The sequence below is a fragment of the Trachypithecus francoisi genome, unplaced genomic scaffold (genome assembly GCF_009764315.1).
Source record: "Trachypithecus francoisi isolate TF-2019V2 unplaced genomic scaffold, Tfra_2.0 Contig01461, whole genome shotgun sequence".
NCBI classification, from domain to species: Eukaryota; Metazoa; Chordata; class Mammalia; order Primates; family Cercopithecidae; genus Trachypithecus; species Trachypithecus francoisi.
In genome coordinates this window covers 10,298,219-10,317,841 of record NW_022681433.1, presented here as the reverse complement: position 1 = coordinate 10,317,841, position 19,623 = coordinate 10,298,219, and the positions used below count along the sequence as shown (strand labels likewise).

Sequence of the window (19,623 nt, the reverse complement as noted above, 5' to 3'; positions counted from 1 at the left end):
ATGTTGTCTGTGAATAGGGATAGTTTTACTTCTTTTCTAAGTTGGATAGTTTTTTTCCTTCATTTTTTCTTTTTTCTTTCTTTTTTTTTTTGAGATGCAGTATCGCTCTGTCGCCCAGGCTGGAGTGCAGTGGCGTGATCTCGGCTCACTGCAAGCTCCGCCTCCCGGGTTCACGCCATTCTCCTGCCTCAGCCTCCCGAGTAGCTGGGACTGCAGGAGCCTGCCACCACGCCAGGCTACTTTTTTGTATGTTTTTTAGTAGATACGGGGTTTCACCGTGTTAGCCAGGGTGATCTCGATCTCCTGACCTCGTGATCTGCCCACCTCAGCCTCCCAAAGTGCTGGGATTACAGGCGTGAGCCACCGCGCCCGGCCTATAAATGTTTTTCTTCATCATGTTAGGGAAGTTCCTTTCTAGTCCTAGTTCTCTGAGTGTTTTTATTATGAAAGACTTTCAGATTTTTGTGAAATGCTTTTCCTGCATTAATTGAGATGATCATATGGGTTTTCTCCCCCTTTACTCTATTGATGTGATACATTACAATGATTTTTTTTTTATGTTTACCCATCTTTGCATTCCTGGAATAAATATTAGTTGATTGTGCTATATCATTCTTAAAATATGCTGCTTGATTTGTTTTGTTAGTATTTGGCTGCATTCTTTTGCATCTGTATTCATAAGGGATATTGAGCTATGACTATTATTTTCTTGTGATGGCTTTATCTGGCTTTGGTATCAAAATAATGCTGGCCACATAGGCTAAGTTAGAAAGTGTTTTTTCTTCTTCTGTTGTTTGAAGAGCTTGAAAAGAGTCGTGTTAATTCTTTAAATATTTGGTACAATTCACTATTAAAGCCACTAGTCCTGAGCTTTTCTTAGTTTGAAAGTTTTTGATTACTGATTCAATCTCTTTTACACCTCGATTAGATCTTATATTTTTTCCTTAGCCGCTTTTGGTAATATGTGTGCTTCCAGAAATTTGTCCAGGTCATCTTTTTTATCTAATTTGTTGGTGTCTGAATGTTTATGAATTTTCTAGTTTTCCTTTTGTTATTGATTTCCAGTTTCATTTCATTGTGGTAAGAAACAACACTTTTTATGATCTCAATAGTTTAAAATTTATTAAGACTTATTTTCTGGCCTAACATATGATCTATCCTGGAAAATGTATCATGTGCACTTGAGAAAAAGTGTATATTCTGCTTTTTTTAGGTAGATGGCATGTTCTATTAATATAGATGTCTGTTAGTTCTAGTTGAATCATAGTGATGTTTATAGCCTCTATTTTGTTATTTATAAAGTCATGTCAGCTTTTTAGTGCTGTCCATTTGCATAATGTCTCTTTCCATTCTTTTTCTTTTACACGATCACTTTATATTTATAGTATATTTCTTGCACACAGAATGTAATTGAAGCTTACTTTTCGAAAATCTACTTTCTTTCTTTCTTTTTTTTTTTTTGAGATGGAGTCTCACTCTGTCACCCAGGCTGGAGTGCAGTGGCGTGATCTTGGTTCACTGCAACCTCCACCTCCCGGGTTCAAGCAATTCTCCTGTCCTAGCCTCCCAAGTAGCTGGGATTAGACGTGCCTGCCACCATACCTGGCTAATTTTTGTATTTTTAGTAGAGACGGGTTTCACCATATTGGTCAGGCTGGTTTTGAACTCCTGACCTCGTGATCCACCTGCCTCGGTCTCCCAAAGTGCTGGGATTACAGGCGTGAGCCACCTCGCCCGGCCCCTAAAATCTACTTTCATAGCATCTGTCTTGTACTCGGAACATTTAGTCCATGTGTATTTGAATATTTATTGAGATGATTGGGTTTGTGTTTACAATCCTGCTGTTTGTTTTCTTTTTGTTCCATTTGTTTTTCATTCTTTATTTCTGCATCTTTTGGAAAAATCAGATTTTTTGGTAATTCATTTTTCTTATTTTATTGGCTTTTTAGAGAAACCTTTTAATATTTTTGTGAGTTTTAGGGATTACATTATTTATTCTTATTATATGGTCCATTTAGAATTAATACTGTTAATCCCATTCAAAAATTTGTTTATTTGTTTTGCTTTTCAGTTCTAGAATTTTCATGTTTTCTTCGGTTGTTGTTCTCTGTTGTTGTTCTCCATTTGTTCATTATATCTATCTTTTCTTTGAAATCCTTGAAAATATTTATAGTAGCTATTTTAAAGTCCTCTGCTAATCCCAATATCTGGGACATCTTGGCTTCTGTTGATTTTGAATACTTCTTTATTTTCCCCTTTAGGGTTTCATTTTTCTGCTTTTTCACATATCTGGTAGATTTTTATTATGCTCTGTATACTATGAGTGAGACATTATAGGGAGCCTGGTCAATACTGTCTCTTTTTTAAAGGGTGTTGTGTTTAGTTCTGCCAAGAAGTTAAATTACTAGATTTACTTGATGTGGATTTAGTCTTTGTTAGAGCTGGTCTATTCCAGCTTTGTTCTTACTTTTCAGGTAATGACCTTCCTGAGTTTCAGCTGGATGCCTGAAGTGCTCAGCTGCATTTTTCTACTCTGGCTATTCTGAAATGCAGTATTTTCCAGCCCTACCCAACCTTTGGTATTCATCTCCCAGACCTGTGGCTACTTTTCTTTACTGAGCCTCACAAAATCTTGTCCTGTGCATGGACAGCCAAGGATCCTTGGGAAATCTCATGTAGACTTCTGGGCCCTTCCTGTATGTAGATTTCTTCTCTCTAGGATGTTGACCTGCTTCAGGGTCCTCATCATTGCTTTCTGCCTTTTGAGCTCAGCGATACTGCTGTGTATTGCGTGGGTTTCATGTTCCTCAACCATACCTAGAACACGACCCAAGGCAGAAAGCTGGAGTGGACCTGAGGTTCGTCGCCTGTTTCCTTCCACCCACCATTTAAAAGCAGCTTATTTGTGTGAAACTTTGTGTTGAGTTCTGTGAGGGATAGTAATAGGCAAATAACAGGGAGCTTATAATTTAACCAAAGAGAAAATGTCTATATGTTCTGTGGAATTCAGAGTATTTTCCTTGACTTCCAAAATTATTTTCCTCAACTTCTAAAATGTAGGGCTACTAGCTAGTTGGTAAGAAGGAATTTCAGATCCATTTTTCTTCTAGATTTTTTTCAGACTCCATGTTTCAAAATCTAAATGGAAGGTAAGAAGGAAGCAAGGAGGGCATCACATACCAGAGGGATTTGGACCCCAAAGTGGATCACGAGTACATTATGACATAATACAATATTATTCTCAGCAGCCTGCCATATAAAATTCCTTCTAATTTATTTTTTTTAATGGTATGTGCCTGAAAGTTATCCTTTATGGTTTTGGAAGCAAAATAAGAACCAGAGTAGCTTATGAGAGAGTTTTCCGGGTTCAGCCTAGAAAAATGTTGCTTCTGTCCTAGACCCTTTGATCTGGTTCTTAATGCCAGCCTTCATTCCTCTAGATCTGTTTATTGAATACTGGCTGTGTTGCAGAGACTTTGCTAGAATCTGAGGACAGAGAGATAAAAGACTCAGTGCCTTCAAAACACCTACAATATAGACACTTAAATAAATGCAATAAAATATGGTTAAGGTCTTGGCTAGAGGACCGTCATGGAAACACACAGAACAGACATTTAATCAGTGCTAGGGAGAGGGAAGATATCAAGGAACGCTTCCTGGAGGTGGCGACGTCTAAGCTGAGTTTTAAAGTGGGGATGAGGGTGAAGGAACTGGGAATAGGTAAAACATACCTTAGAGAGCTGCACCTACAAAAACATGGAAGCCTAGAGAATCTTAGAACTTCAAGTGGGGTTCAGTGTGCCTGGGAGTTGCATTTCAGGCAGAGATCGTAGGGTAAGTTAGAGAACAGGTAGGCAGGGTTAGACGAAGCAGAGACTTTTAATAACCATCGAGCAGGCCTGCCATCCAACTGCTATGAGCCATTTTCCCTTTTATTTTTTTAATCTCTAGAGCAATACACGTTTATGTTAAGAAATGAAAAAAATACATAGATAGGTAAAATGAAGCGAATTATACCACCCACAATCCTGCCACAAAACAGGTTTTAACAAGTTATAAATCCCTCCAGATCAAAATGCTACTGAACTCTACTTGCTGTTTTATAACCTTTTTTTGTTCAGTTAGTATTTTAGAAACGTTTTTACATGTTAATAGATATTCTTTTGCGTTATCCTGAATACTGGTATTTCTTTAGTCATACTATCGTGTATTAAAACACTCATACATTGTAAATACATTTGAATATTAGACATTTCAATTGTTTTCAATGTTTGGCTATTAAAAATAGTATTTAGATGAATGTTCTTGGCCATACAGTTAATAACTTCACTGAGTCCTTGTCAATAACTTTATTAAATCTCAATCTTAAGACAACAAACATGTAAGATTAACATACCAGGAATAATTAGAAAGCATTGCAAGACCATATGTAACCATCTCCCTATTAATCATCCTTAGTTGTTGCAACATCCTCAGTAGTGACCTTCCCACATTCTGCCTCATAATACTTAGTCTGTCAAATCTACCATCTGCAAAGGGAGTGAACTGGCTGGTGAAGAGGTGGTGAAGCTGGTTCAATTCAGTTTAACAGACAATGGGGGCCTCCGTGTGCCAGGGAGGGAGTGAGGGAACTCCACAGGGAGCTCAGTCTGGGGAGGGATGCGCCTCATTATCGGCAGTAAATGATGTGAGAGAAGTATGTGTGAGACTCTTGGTGCCCAGAAGAGGGGCATGCAGCACTGTGTGGGGGGTCCATGGGGTTGCAGCGATTTCTTAGAGACAGTGCCATGCCTGGGCTGACTACCAAGTCAGAGTCCCTGACCGCCTGGGACTCTGTAAAGAGGAATCAAATACGATTCAACAGGGTTTTGGCATGAGGTGAGCAGTGAATCCAAATGATATCTAAAATGCTTTCTAACGTTGCAAATGTATTCCTCTGTAAAATAATCAACTACTTAAAACTACAGACACTCTCACTTGCATTATGTCATTTAATCCTCACAATGTCCCTATAGGACAATAGATGTCATTCCTACTTGTACAGAGCAGTAAGCGAGGCCCACAGTAGTCGTAGTTAGAGGAGTAGGGAATCTAAACCTAAGTCTCTTCCACTGCAAACCCCAAGTTTTATCAGTATGTCACATCACTTCTATGGGCTGAATTCCTTAGCAGGGATTGTTTCCTCCACCTGTAATGTTCTTCCTTTTGGTTTGTTCACCCTCTAGAGAGAGAAGGGATGGAGATCCTTCTGTTGCAAACTCTGCATTAGGAGTTTTACATAAGTTGTCTCATTCAGTCCTCACAGCAGTCCTGTGAGGCACAGGAAAGTTATGTTTACCTGCCCAGATTAAGGAATGTGGCCAACTCAAGAATGAAGAAGGCCAGGTGCAGTGGCTCATGCCTGTAATCTCAGCACTTTGGGAGGCTGAGGTGGGAGGCTGAGGATCGCTTGAGCCCAGGAGTTCAAGACCAGCCAAGGCAACACAGCAAGATTTCGTCTCTACCAAAAATAAAAAAATTAGCCAGGTGCCTGTAGTCCCAGTTACTTGGGAGGTTGAAGTGGGAGGATTGCTTGACCCTGGGAGGTAGAGGCTGCAGTGAGCCATGATCACACCACTTCACTCCAGCTGGGGTGATAGATTGAGACCCAGTCTTAAAACAAAAAAGAAGAGGGATTGAGCAGGAACTTTATCTGCCATCAGAGACCATATGTGTCTTTCCCGATGGCCCAGGTCATTGATCATGTCCTTGCTAAACCTCCTCCTCTGAGCCTTGTTGAAGTCCTCAAGGTTAGAAGAGTGGTCTATAGTTATAAAAATTCCATTGTATGACTTCAGCTCCTGCAAAACTGACCGAGATTAATACATTCTTTGTTTGCTTTCACTCTTGCACTCCCTGTTCAGCACTTATTCTACAGAAAGGTGCCTGGTAGATTTAGGACATGACTGTTCATAGGCCTCAAATGGGGTCAAATTAGGAAAGTCTCCTGGTTTTCGGTCTCAAGAGGTTAATTGCTGATTACTAGCCTGGACTGCTTGATGGATTTTATGTTTAACTGTTGTGTTTATTTGTTTGTTTGTTTCTGTTTTATGAGACAGTATCTTTCTGTCACCTGGGCTGGAGTCCAGTGGTGTGAACACAACTCACTGCAGCCTCAATATCCTGGGCTCAAGTGATCCTCCTGCCTCTGCCTCCCTAGTAGCTGGGACTACAGGCACACGCCACCATGCCTGGTTAAATTTTTGATTTTTTGGTAGAAATGGGGTCTCACTATTTGCACAGGCTAGTTGTGAACTCCTGGTATCAAGGGATTCTCCCAATGTGCTGGAATTTCGGCCTCCCAAAGTGCTGGGATTACAGGCATGAGCCATCATGCCCAGCCTCTGTTTAACTGTTAACATCTTGGGGTTTCCTTTCAATGAGGAAGGGAGGCCTGGGGAGGTGTGATGGGGAAGATGGAGAAGCATAGGAGACATCACAAAACTAGCAGAAGTGTGGCACGATTAAGACCCTGGTTTCTTAGATCACATAAGCAAGTGCCAGTACTCTTTTCATCAATGTTTGATTCTCCATTTCCTTCTTAGCATATAGATAGCTGCTTCAGGTTGTGAAAAAATACATTTAGTGAAATGAAACATAGCAGATATGTTGACTATGAAACTAAAAAGTTAGCCATAAACTATCTTATTCCATTGAAATGTTAGGCTGAACCCATAAGAATGTTGATGAGGCCATTCTTGGATGCCTGTACTGAAATGAACCAAGAGAGGAATATTTAGGATATGTTGAAGAGGCTATTTGGCTCAATGAACAAAGGAGTTTCTGCAGGTCCAGGGAGTGGAATGAAAATTGGCATGATCATTCTGGAGAATATATGGAGTCAAACAGAGAATTAGAATGGAGTTTTCAAAGAGGATGTGTTAGGGGAATAAAGGCTGATAAACAACACTTGTATTTGTAAGAAAATAGGGAGAGTAAATCAAGGAATTCAAAGGGAAAGAGAAACTCACTTCAAGTAGGGGAGAAAAAACCCCTATAATTTGCACTCTTCTTTGTAGATAAAAAGGAAACATGAAAATAAGATATTAGAAGTCAGTAAGAATTTATGGGAGTATAAAGTTGGTTTTATGGATGCAAAGCCCTTTTCATTGCTGTACGAAACTCCTGCTGCATGCTAACAATGGACATCTGATCTCCTTGCAGCTGTATTTTGCTGTTTTTTGCTCTTGGCTTGTACCTTGCACCCCGGGTCTGTGGGAAACCAGAACTGTCCCAGAGTTCTGGAGGGTAGGCCAAGGTTAGATACTGGAGTGGGTTCTCTAATTTATTGTACTGATTCTTCTTAGGGAAGAATGAAGATTGCTTGTTAGAATTTTAGCTATGAGAGATGACTCTGAAACAGTAAATTAACTCCAATGACCTGAGTCATTTTGAAAACTCCCAGTTTCAGGATAAAAAATATAATCCTATTTAGAAATTCCTGGTGTGATCACAGATGTAGCATTGGTTCTTTTCACAAAACCCGTAAATTAAAAAGTACATAATCCAAAGTCAATTAAATAGTAAGATATTATAACAAATTCTTTTATTTCATTAGCTTTTCAAAATGTGGATAACACACACTCAACCCAAGGAATTTACATTTTTCCACTGACTGCTAAAAATCAATGGAAATAACTCTAGTCCTGGTAGCACCTCACTGTGGGGTGACCTACCTTTGAATTAATTTATTGGTTCCAGCTGATTTTTACATTTTTAGTCATTAAGTTAGGCTTGATGAGAAACCTACCATTTGAGTTGGGGATTCAAGTGTTATATTGCATTTCTCCTCACAACTAGAGATAAATTCGCCATGGTTTTTCTTTTCATAGGCTCATGCCAAAGTCTGGCATCTCTACAATACTTCTTTCCGTCCCACTCAGGGAGGCCAGGTGTCCATCGCCCTAAGCTCTCACTGGATCAATCCTCGAAGAATGACCGACCATAGCATCAAAGAATGTCAAAAATCTCTGGACTTTGTACTAGGCTGGTTTGCCAAACCCATATTTATCGATGGTGACTATCCCGAGAGCATGAAGAATAACCTTTCGTCTCTTCTGCCTGATTTTACTGAATCCGAGAAAAAGTTCATCAAAGGAACTGCTGACTTTTTTGCTCTTTCCTTTGGACCAACCTTGAGTTTTCAACTTTTGGACCCTCACATGAAATTCCGCCAATTAGAATCTCCCAGCCTGAGACAACTGCTTTCCTGGATTGACCTTGAATATAACCATCCTCAAATATTTATTGTGGAAAATGGCTGGTTTGTCTCAGGGACCACTAAGAGAGATGATGCCAAATATATGTATTACCTCAAAAAGTTCATCATGGAAACCTTAAAAGGTATGATTTTGGGTAAAGTTCTCATTTCCTGCCAAAGTCTTCTGGAAAAATCTCTAACATGAACTATGTGAATTTATATTTTTAAATCCTAATGGAGACATTCAATTTGGCAATAGTAGGAATGCATTCATGTAACGCCTTTCTCATTTGGGGTCTTGAGGAACTTGAATTAATTTTTAAAAACCCATTTGTAAATGAGAAACTGGGTTATAATATTTGTAATTACTTAACTTGCAGAGTTACTCATCTAGATTTTTAGATTAAATTGAACATAAATCCCAGGATATCTAGCTCTCTGCACATGTTTTTCAGTTCTTGTTATTTTGGTTGAATAAAACACTTTAAAGGAAAAGGAATGTCCATGTTTCCTAGAGAAAACAGTTTAAAGAGATCATGCTTTTAAAGCCTTCATTTATTTATTTATTGCATCAGACACAATGCTGGGTGTCTAGGATGGAAAGTGGTACAAGACATCTTTCCAGGCCTATAGAACATGTATTATAAATAAGGAACTATTCTGTTGAGGTGCTCAGAAATCCAAAAAAACATATTGATAGGCCTAATTTGAGGGCATTTATTTGTAGAGTTATATAGGTTTAATTAGAGTCTTTTGTCAAGAAGAGAAATCATTGGCTTACCAAACAAGAAACATTACACTTTGTTTAAGTAGGAGAACGCTCAGATGCTCTTGAATCATAATGCAAGTGCCCAGTGAAGGGTCATGTTGCTCTTGTCCCCTCTTCCCTTTGCAGCCATCAAGCTAGATGGGGTGGATGTCATCGGGTACACCGCGTGGTCCCTCATGGACGGTTTCGAGTGGCACAGAGGTTACAGCATCAGGCGTGGACTCTTCTATGTGGACTTTCTAAGCCAAGAAAAGACGTTGTTGCCAAAGTCTTCAGCCTTGTTCTACCAAAAGCTGATAGAGAAAAATGGCTTCCCTCCTTTACCTGAAAATCAGCCCCTAGAAGGGACATTTCCCTGTGACTTTGCTTGGGGAATTGTTGACAACTATATTCAAGTAAGTCAGCTGGCAAAACCTATCAGCAGTCTCACCAAGCCCTATCACTAGTAAGTAGTGCTTCCTTCTTAGGCTGATTGTCATGGCACATTGTCCGTTCTTTGAGCCAAAAACAATTCCTTATGAGCACACTAAGGATACAATTTGGAATGTTGCACCCTGCTCTCCAGAAATCTTCCCATCTTCATCTTGTTTATGTTAGATGCAAAGAGAAATAAATTTAAAACATATCAATATTTAAGATCAGATTAAGACAGTGAAAAGATAAAACACTCTCTTTTCACCCTGTGGTTTTTGATCCTTTTTAAGGCAGTTGAGTTTTTTCATGAACAGGATCTAACATAGAACTCCAGAGCCTCTGAGTTTCAGTGGTGCTGCTGAGACTGAGGCAGGAACATTAGGCAGACTCCTCCAGAGGCACAACTGTGGGCTCCACAAATGTGCAGAGATACCCTAAGAAAGTAAACCCTAGATCCAGTGATTCACTAGTCAGAATGTCTTTTTTAGCAATAGTCACTGAAATGATATGAAATTTCTTCAAAATGATCAACCAATATTTATTGAGCATCTTCTCAGCAGTAAGCCCTTAACATTCTTTTAAATTTCCCAAATTTTGAAGGGACTTGTTTTCCAGCATTTGATTGGATATTCTAGTAAGCACTTATTGGATGTCTAGTGTCTCCAAAGCCTTGTGTTAGTTGCTTGGGTCGCTTGGTTAAGAGGAGTGCAGGTAGAGGGTACACTGAGACAAGTAAGGGCAACCTTTGCATTCAAAGGAGCAAAGGAATCTACTGAGAGAAAACAGTGTATGCACAAATGATGCAATGGAGTGAAGCGGGCATGGTGGTAAGTAACAAGGGTGGGGCTGGGGGATTGCTGCTGATAGAGTCCTAAGTGTGAAAATAGCCCTCAACACAGGGACAGAGTTCAGTGTCCATAGACAAGCAGTTGGCTTTGACATGTTTGGGTTATGGTAGCCAATTCATTGGTTCTGCAAATCACGGCTTGAAAGGAAACGCTTGGAAGAATGTGAAATGGTTTGCTGTTTTCTTGTAAATATCAAATTGAAATCCTTTATTTATAAGGAAATAAATTAACACTATCCTTAATACATTTTTTGCTGGTTGGGATTATTCTTCTTTTTCAGAGCATCCAGTTCATTTTACAGGCAGTCTCAGACTTAAACCCTCACCTTCCATTTAAAAGATGACTGGCTCACACCTGTAATCCCAGCACTTTGGGAGGCCGAGGCGGGTAGATCACATCAGGAGATCGAGACCATCCTTGCTAATATGGTGAAACTCTGTCTCTACTAAAAATACAAAAAATTAGCCAGGTGTGGTGGCGGGTGCCTGTAGTCTCAGCTACTTGGGAGGCTGAGGCAGGAGAATGGTGTGAACCCGGGAGGCGGAGCTTTCAGTGAGCGGAGATTGCACCACTGCACTCCAGCCTGGGTCACAGAGCCAGACTTCGTGGCTGAAAAAAAAAAAAAAAGACTGGATGTATCATCTTTTATGCCAGGATATGTGAGCCCAGGAGAAAGGCTTCTGAGCTCCCTCCTGTATAGTGTGTAATTTTCTGCCCTGCTCCGACTCTCTCTTTCTCTCCAAGCCCCCTGCTATTTGAAATCTCCTTATCCTAATTTCCCTCCTCAGAGTAGATTCCACTGTGGGATTCAGAGAGGATCTGAGGTGGGAGAAGTGAGGCTGTTGAGGAAGAAGGGGAGAAGGAGAAAGGAAAGAAGACCTCCGCAGTCCTCCCTCCTCCTCTTTACTGGGACTGGGGATAGATCGGATGGTCCCTGGTCCTTGTGCTATCTCTTGCCTGCTCCCTGCTGAGCACGGATCTCTGATAGCAGCCTGAGTCTGGCAGATTCAGTCCTTTGTATGCGGCACAATCTCCCAGCCAGCATTGCTGTGCAGATTGTGGGAACGAATGCAGAACAAGAGTGGGGGTGTCAGAGGGAGCCCTACTTCTCCTCCTTGTTTCCTCATCCGGGGGCTGTGTGCTGGCTTTGGGAATTGTTAAGTAGTGAGAAAGTCTTAAGGGTACATCCTGTTTCCTTGAGGGATAAGAGAAACGCTGGTCAGAAGCAGTAAGTATAGCAGTGAATAGCAAGGGAGATGGGAGATAATTCCGTTTCCTACCACACTCTAGAAGCTATTGTTTTAGAATCTGACCTAAGGTCAGCCACTAATTGGCCCCAGTGGTCTCGCTCTCAGATCACACTGTCCTTTTTTCCTCATCAACTTGGGGACCGCACCCCTACTCCTGGCAGAGTCTCCTCCTGTGCAGAACTCAACAAACACAAAATTAAGTCACTGTCAAATCCACAGCAGATGGAGGCTTCTCTGGAAGCTCTCTGGTGGGGAAAGGCTGCAACTGCTATTTTCTTCTTCTGGTTTTCATCTCAGGCTTTGTGTTATATTGACAGTACCCTTCTCAAGCTAACTGGACACAGGTTGAGTATGTCAACCTAACTGACATAGTCAAAATAAGTTCTTTGTATGTCAGTTCTGAGGTGTGTGTGTTTTCACTTACAAACAGTACTCTGCAGCTTTAAGACATTATATTAAAATCCTGAGAAGTGATTTTTAAACCACTGAACTTCATCTTTTCCCTCCTGGCTAGTATTTGAAACTTGCAGTGTTTGAGGCATACATTTCACCTGAACAACTTGAAAAATAATGTCCTAAGAAGCACACAACCCTGACCTTAGGCTCATTCACGTGGATTGTCACTTTACTTGGACCTACTTTCTCGGCTGAGAGGTTTGTTTTCCCATAACCACGGATGCTCATAGTTAATATAAATATCGAACTCACTATGTAAAGCCTCTTTAACATTGGTCCCTGTGAGGAGAAACTTTCTCCCATAACATACTAAATACGTGTTTTAATAGCCATTCCTTCTGAAAGGTCCAACTTCACTATTTTATTTTTTAGTAAAACCTAAGTTAACAAATTAATGGAGATTAGGTGGAATTTTGCCTCAAATGTCCTGTATTTTCTTTTTCTTTCTTTCTTTTTTTTTTTTTTTTTTGAGACAGACTCCGTCGCCCAGGCTGGAGTGCAGTGGCGCGATCTCAGCTCACTGCAAGCTCCGCCTCCTGAGGTCATGCCATTCTCCTGCCTCAGCCTCCTGAGTAGCTGGGACTATAGGCGATCGCCACCACGCCCGGCTAATTTTTTGTATTTTTAGTAGAGACAGGGTTTCACCGTGTTAGCCAGGATGGTCTTGATCTTCTGATCTCGTGATCCACCCGCCTCGGCCTCCCAAAGTGTTGGGATTACAAGCATCAGCCACCACGCCTGGCCTGGCCTGTATTTTCAAGAAACATTTTTTTTTCCTCCAGAAATGATACCGTAGTCTTTCATATTTGTTTTCAGATGGACTGAATAAAAGCTGTTGTTTTGGAACAATCACCGTAAAAAAAAGTTATGAATTTAGTCAACTCAGAGCTCTATAAAAATAATCTGAAAAATTCCTTCAAACTCTGAACACTTCAAAAGAGCGTGCAAATATTCTCTCCTTCAAAGCTGAGGAAACATGATTTGTGGGGTGCATCACAGTGGAAAAATACTTCTGACAGTATTCCCACAGCATTAGGGGAAGTTCATGCGTGAGTGTTCTGCAAGGGACGGTTCTCCAGAAAAGGCAATTTCCCTTTGACATGCTGTTTTTAATGACTTTTCTTTATAAACACACTTATCTCTCCAGAGAAATAGCAGTGCATTTGCAACAGGCCCGTAAAATGCAACAAAAACTCTGCTACGGTTTGTGACCCTTGCTTTATACAGGGCATCAGACCAAGGAACCTGTTCTAACAGGATTATTTCAGAGGGGAACACAGGCTTAGGGTGCAGTTCTTCCAGATGGATTTTTCAGTTTGCGTTCCCTCCACAAAAAGGAATGATTTTGTGATTTTGATTTTATAATTTGCTAACTTTTCCTAAATGCGTATTTTTATTTGGGAGGATTTTATAATATATGATTGAGAACTATAATTGTCATCATTGTTACAGAAGAATAATTTAGAAAATTTTTTTAACTATGTTAAAAATTCCCCTATGGGTGGATGACAATATTGTTCTTTCCTTTCACGTTCTCCCTTGGACTTTCTGTTCTTTTTCTTTTTTTCTCTCTCTCTCTCTCTTTCTTTCTTTCTTTTTTTTTTTTTTGAGATGGAGTCTCGTTCTGTCACCCAGGCTGGAATGCAGTGGCATGATCCCGGCTCACTGCAACCTCTGCCTCCTGGGTTCAAGTGATTCTCCTGCCTCAACCTCCTGAGTAGCTGGGATGCACCACCATGCCCAGCTACTTTTTGTATTTTTGGTACAGATGGGGTTTCACTATATTGGTCAGGCTGGTCTCAAACTCCTGACCTCGTGATCTGCCCGCCTCAGCCCTGCAAAGTGCTGGGATTACAGGCATGAGCCACCGCACCTGGCCTTTCTTTTGGACTTTCTACCATCAGTCAGATTGAATTTATTAGATTCTGTCACTGACCCTAAACCCAACATCCAACATAAGGTAAGAGTTATGTTTATTCAGCACTCCCTCTCCCTATAGCAAACCTCAATTTAGAGCATAATTTTAAGCACAATTTAATTATAAATATCTTTTCATTTTCTTACTTAACTTACTCAGCTTGCTCCGTCACTGAGGCTGATATAGAGTGATGTGATCATGACTTACTGCAGTCCTGACCTCCCAGGCTTAGGTTATCCTCCCACCTCAACCTCCTGAGTAACTAGGACTGCAGGCCCGTGCCACCATGCCAGGCTAAGACGGGATTTTGACATGTTGCCCCAGCTGGTCTCCAACTCCTGGCCTCAAGTGATTCTCCCACCTCGGCTTCCCAAAGTGCTGGGATTATAGGCATGAGCCACCGCACCTGGCTAACTCACTCACATTTTAAACTTTTTCTTTTTTTCAACTAGTTTTTTTTTTTATTTGAAAGTCTCATGCCATTAGTGATTTCTTATATTAAAAGAAAAACACCCAAAAATACTCTGCTTACATAACACTGACCAGCAGTGTGCAAGACTCATTAGCATTTGTCATCTGAAGTGACCGAATCCAGACTTTTGGGGGTAACATTAAAGAAACAGTTTAAGAGTTAGAACTACAGGTAAAGTGAGTGTGCATATGAGAAAGTGGAATATTGTCTTCCTCAGGAGCTGACAACTGATGAAAAACAGGTCACATTCTCAGATAGAAAGTGAGATTTTTTTCTTTTTTTTTTCTATTTCTATTTTTGCTCATATTCCTGGCTAGTTTTGCCAAAATAATTGCATTGAGTTACTTCGTCAGGACTGTCCAGGTGACGCTCATGTTTACTCTGCCCTTTGCAGGTAGACACCACTCTGTCTCAGTTTACCGACCTGAATGTTTACCTGTGGGATGTCCACCACAGTAAAAGGCTTATTAAAGTGGATGGGGTTGTGACCAAGAAGAGGAAATCCTATTGTGTTGACTTTGCCGCCATCCAGCCCCAGATCACTTTACTCCAGGAAATGCACGTTACGCATTTCCGCTTCTCCCTGGACTGGGCCCTGATTCTCCCTCTGGGTAACCAGTCCCAGGTAAACCACACCATCCTACAGTACTATCGCTGCATGGTCAGCGAGCTTGTCCGTGTCAACATCACCCCGGTGGTGGCCCTGTGGCAGCCTGTGGCCCCGAACCAAGGACTGCCGCGCCTCCTGGCCAGGCAGGGTGCCTGGGAGAACCCCTACACTGCCCTGGCCTTTGCGCAGTATGCCCGACTGTGCTTTCAAGAGCTCGGCCGTCACGTCAAGCTTTGGATAACGATGAATGAGCCGTATACAAGGAACATGACATACAGTGCCGGCCACAACCTCCTGAAGGCCCATGCCCTGGCTTGGCATGTGTATAATGAAAAGTTTAGGCATGCTCAGAATGGGAAAATATCCATAGCCTTGCAGGCTGATTGGATAGAACCTGCCTGCCCTTTCTCCCAAAAGGACAAAGAAGTGGCCGAGAGAGTTTTGGAATTTGACATTGGCTGGCTGGCTGAGCCGATTTTCGGCTCTGGAGATTATCCATGGGTGATGAGGGACTGGCTGAACCAAAGAAACAATTTTCTTCTTCCTTATTTCACTGAAGATGAAAAAAAGCTAATCCAGGGTACCTTTGACTTTTTGGCTTTAAGCCATTATACCACCATCCTTGTAGACTCAGAAAAAGAAGATCCAATAAAATACAATGATTACCTAGAAGTGCAAGAAATGACCGACATCACGTGGCTCAACTCCCCCAGTCAGGTGGCAGTGGTGCCCTGGGGGTTGCGCAAAGTACTGAACTGGCTGAAGTTCAAGTACGGAGACCTCCCCATGTACATAATATCCAACGGAATCGACGATGGGCTGCATGCTGAGGACGACCAGCTGAGGGTGTATTATATGCAGAATTACATAAACGAAGCTCTCAAAGGTAAGGAGTCCCAGCTGTGGCAATCTCCTGAAGGTTATGTCACCAGAGGGCATGACACTTGATTAAATCTCCAACATCAACACACACTGTTACCCTTGGAACGGAGGGCTATCCATTTTGTGCCTCACTGAAACAGTCCAAGAGATATCTAGCATTTTCCCAAGGATAAAGGAGTGTAGCTAAAAGTGGAAGACCAGAAATCCCTAGCCTCTACTCTGGATCTATGCAAGCATAGATTCTTGTCTTCCATCTTGGATGGCTCCACGGCAGTCTTAACTGTTTCATGTACGTGAAGGAGTACATAAAGATTTAACCTTACTGGGCATGGTGGCTCACACCTGTAATCCCAGCATTTTGGGAGGCTAAGGCGGGAGGATTGCTTGAGCCTAGAAGTTTGAGACCAACCTGGGCAACATAGTGAGACCTTGTCTCTACTAAAAATCACAAAAATTAGCTGGGTATGGTGGCATACGCCTGTAGTTCCAGCTACTCGAGACACTGAGGCAGGAGGATTGCTTGAGCTTGGAGGTCCAGCTGCAGTGAGTCATGATCACACCACTGCACTTCAGCCTGGGAGACAGAGCAAGACACTATTTCCAAAAAAAAAAAAAAAAAAAAGGCCGGGCATGGTGGCTCACGCCTGTAATCCCAGCACTTTGGGAAGATGAGGCAGGCAGATCATCTGAGGTCAGGAGTTCAATACCAGCCTGACCAACATGGTGAAACCCCGTCTCTATTAAAAATATAAAAATTAGCCAAGTGTAGTGGTGCACACCTGTAATCTCAGCTACGCAGGAGGCTGAGGCAGAAGAATCACTTGAACTCAGGAGGTGAAGGCTGCAGTGAGCCAAGATGGTGCCACTGCACTCCAGCCTGGTGACAGAGTGACACTTCATCTCAAAAAAAAAAAAAAGTGATGTGTTGTGTGCAACGTATGTAGTAACTAGTCTTCTGTCTTTTTGTTTTTCCAGCCCACATACTGGATGGTATCAATCTGTGCGGATACTTTGCTTATTCGTTTAACGATCGCACAGCCCCGAGGTTTGGCCTCTATCGCTTTGCTGCAGATCAGTTTGAGCCCAAGCCATCCATGAAACATTACAGGAAAATTATTGACAGCAATGGTTTCCCGGGCCCAGAAACTCTGGAAAAATTTTGTCCAGAAGAATTCACCATGTGTACTGAGTGCAGTTTTTTCCACACCCGAAAGCCTTTAGTGGCTTTCATAGCTTTTCTATTTTTGGCTTTTATTGTTTCTCTCTCCCTTATATTTTACTACTCGAAGAAAGGCAGAAGACGTTACAAATAGTTCTGAACATTTTCCTATTCATTCGTTTTGAAATAATTATGCAGACACATCAGCTGTTAATCATTTGCACCTCTAAGTGTTGTGAAACTGTACATTTCATACATCTGACTTCCAGAAAACGTTTTTGTGGCTTATGACAGAGGTTTTGAAATGGGCATAGGTGATCATAAAATATTGAATAATGTGAATAGTGCCTGAATTTGTTCTCCTTTTTAGGTGATTAAAAACTGACAGGCACTATAATTTCTGTAACACACTAGCAAAAGCATGAAAAACAGGAACCACACCAATGCAACATTTGTGCAGAAATTTGAATGACAAGATGAGGAATATTTTCATCTGCACCCACTTCTAAATTTAATGTTTTTCTGGAAGTAATAATTGCAAGAGTTCGACTAGAAAGTTACATACCAAGTAACCATTTCTCAACTGCCATAATAATGCCTAGTGGTTTCCCTTCTGTCAAATCTAGTTTCCTGTGAAAAAGAAGATGGCAGATACAGGAGAGATGACAGAGGGCCCCAGGCTGGAATGTTCCTTTCGAAAGCAATGCTTCTATCAAATACTAGTATTAATTTATGTATCTGGTTAATGACAAACTTAGCAAATTATGGAAATGTATATTTTATATGATTTTTGAGGCCCTCTCTAAACCCTGGGTACCTGAGGGATTTGTCTCACTGGTACCTTGTTGGGGGCCTTGCACATAGGAAACTTTTGATAAATATCTGCAGAAAAATAAACATGCATTCTGTGATACTGGGCTCTTCAGGAAGCATAAAGCACTTGTGAAATACAGTATACCGCAGTGACTCTAGGTGGAGGAAAGGAGGAAAAAGTGCTTATTATGTGCAACGTTATGATTAATTTGATTATACACCATTTTTGAGTAGACCTTGGGATGAATGACATGACCTTTCCGTAGAGAACAAGGATGAAACAATCACTCATTCTATGAAGAGTGATACTACTTTCTATTCTTTAGCTGTACTGTAATTCATTGAATTGATAGTTTTACAAATGCTTAATAGGTTCAAAAGCAATCCAGTCTGAATAACACTGGATTTGTTTTTGTGATCTGTGGTCTATTTTATGTTTTTGCTGTTACTTCTGTGGAAGTAGCTTTGAACTAGTTTTACTTTGAACTTTTACACTGAAACATGCTATTGATATCTAGAAAGGGCTAATTAGGTTTCATCCTTTAATGCCCCTTAAATAAGTCTTGCTGATTTTCAGACAGGGAAGTCTCTGTATTACACTGGAGTTGTTTTATAGATAAGTCAATATTGTATCAGGCAAGATAAACCAATGTTATAACAGGCATCACTAACCTCACTGACACGGGGTCCTAGTGTATAATAATATACTGTACTGTATAATATATCATCTTTAGAGGTGGTATGATTTTTTCATGAACGATAAGCTTTTGGTGATATTCATTTTAAACTGGACTTATTAAAATTGGATGCTAGAGAATCAAGTTTATTTTATGTATATATTTTTCTGATTATAAGAGTAATATATGTTCATTGTAAAAACTTTTAAAACACAGAAACTATATGCAAAGAAAAACTAAAATTATCTATAATCTCAGAAGCCAGAAATAGCCACTATTAACATTTCCTATGTATTTTATTTTACATAGATCATATTGTATATAGTTAGTATCTTTATTAATTTTTATTATGAAACTTTCCTTTGTCATTATTAGTCTTCAAAAGCATGATTTTTAATAGTTGTTGAGTATCCCACCAGAGGAATGTATCACAACTTATTTAACCATTCCTGTTTGTTAGTTTCTTATTAATTAATGTTGATGAATATTGTTTAAAAATAATTGTGTTGCACATTTACTTTAATTTCCTTGACTGCAAAGAGAAGTAATTCTGCTGTTTGATAAAGTATTATATTAATAATAAATCTGCCTGCAACTTTTCCCCTTCTTTCATAATCATATGAGTGGTTGCTAGCTAATTATTTTTTTAATCAAAAAAACTTGAGTTGACTAAGCCACATAAGATGTGATGCGAGCAGTGGACAAATGGGTGTGACTGCAAGGGGCCTGACCCAGGCGGCTGGAAGATGGTAGCGGGAGGTTGACCTAGGCTAGGCCACGTGTGGAGCAGAGAGAATTTCAGAGATGAGACAGCAAAATACACAAGAGCTGAAAAGGACAAAACAGAAGCCAAAGCAGCGAAGAGAAGCGACCTCTGAGAACCATCCAGCTACCTTCTAATACCCGTCTCATGCTGACTCTGAGTCGGGTACAACTTCGCAGGTGGCTCGGGGTGAACGAGAGGAGGGAGGGCACCTCTAGGGTCAGCCCCGGGACCGCTAGGGGGCGGCGCTGGAGGCGGGGACTTCCTGGCCCCGTGGGGCGAAATGCACTCCTTCCTCCACCGCGTCTCAGGGCGCCGCGTTCTTTCCACTCTAGTCTTCTTATCTGATGCTT

General features: G+C 40.9%; 1 protein-coding gene across 1 annotated transcript in view; it reads left to right on the top strand.

Annotated features, from left to right (window-relative positions):
- Window positions 1-19,108, top strand: part of KL (klotho) — a 44,696-nt gene extending 25,588 nt beyond the window's left edge. Inside the window, exons 2-5 of the mRNA XM_033235551.1 lie at window positions 7,872-8,382; window positions 9,135-9,403; window positions 14,761-15,862; window positions 16,834-19,108. Of these exons, the coding sequence (XP_033091442.1) occupies window positions 7,872-8,382; window positions 9,135-9,403; window positions 14,761-15,862; window positions 16,834-17,171 (2,220 nt within the window). The 3' untranslated portion in view covers window positions 17,172-19,108. The remainder of the gene's footprint in view (window positions 1-7,871; window positions 8,383-9,134; window positions 9,404-14,760; window positions 15,863-16,833) is intronic.
- The last annotated feature ends 515 nt before the right edge of the window (window positions 19,109-19,623 follow it).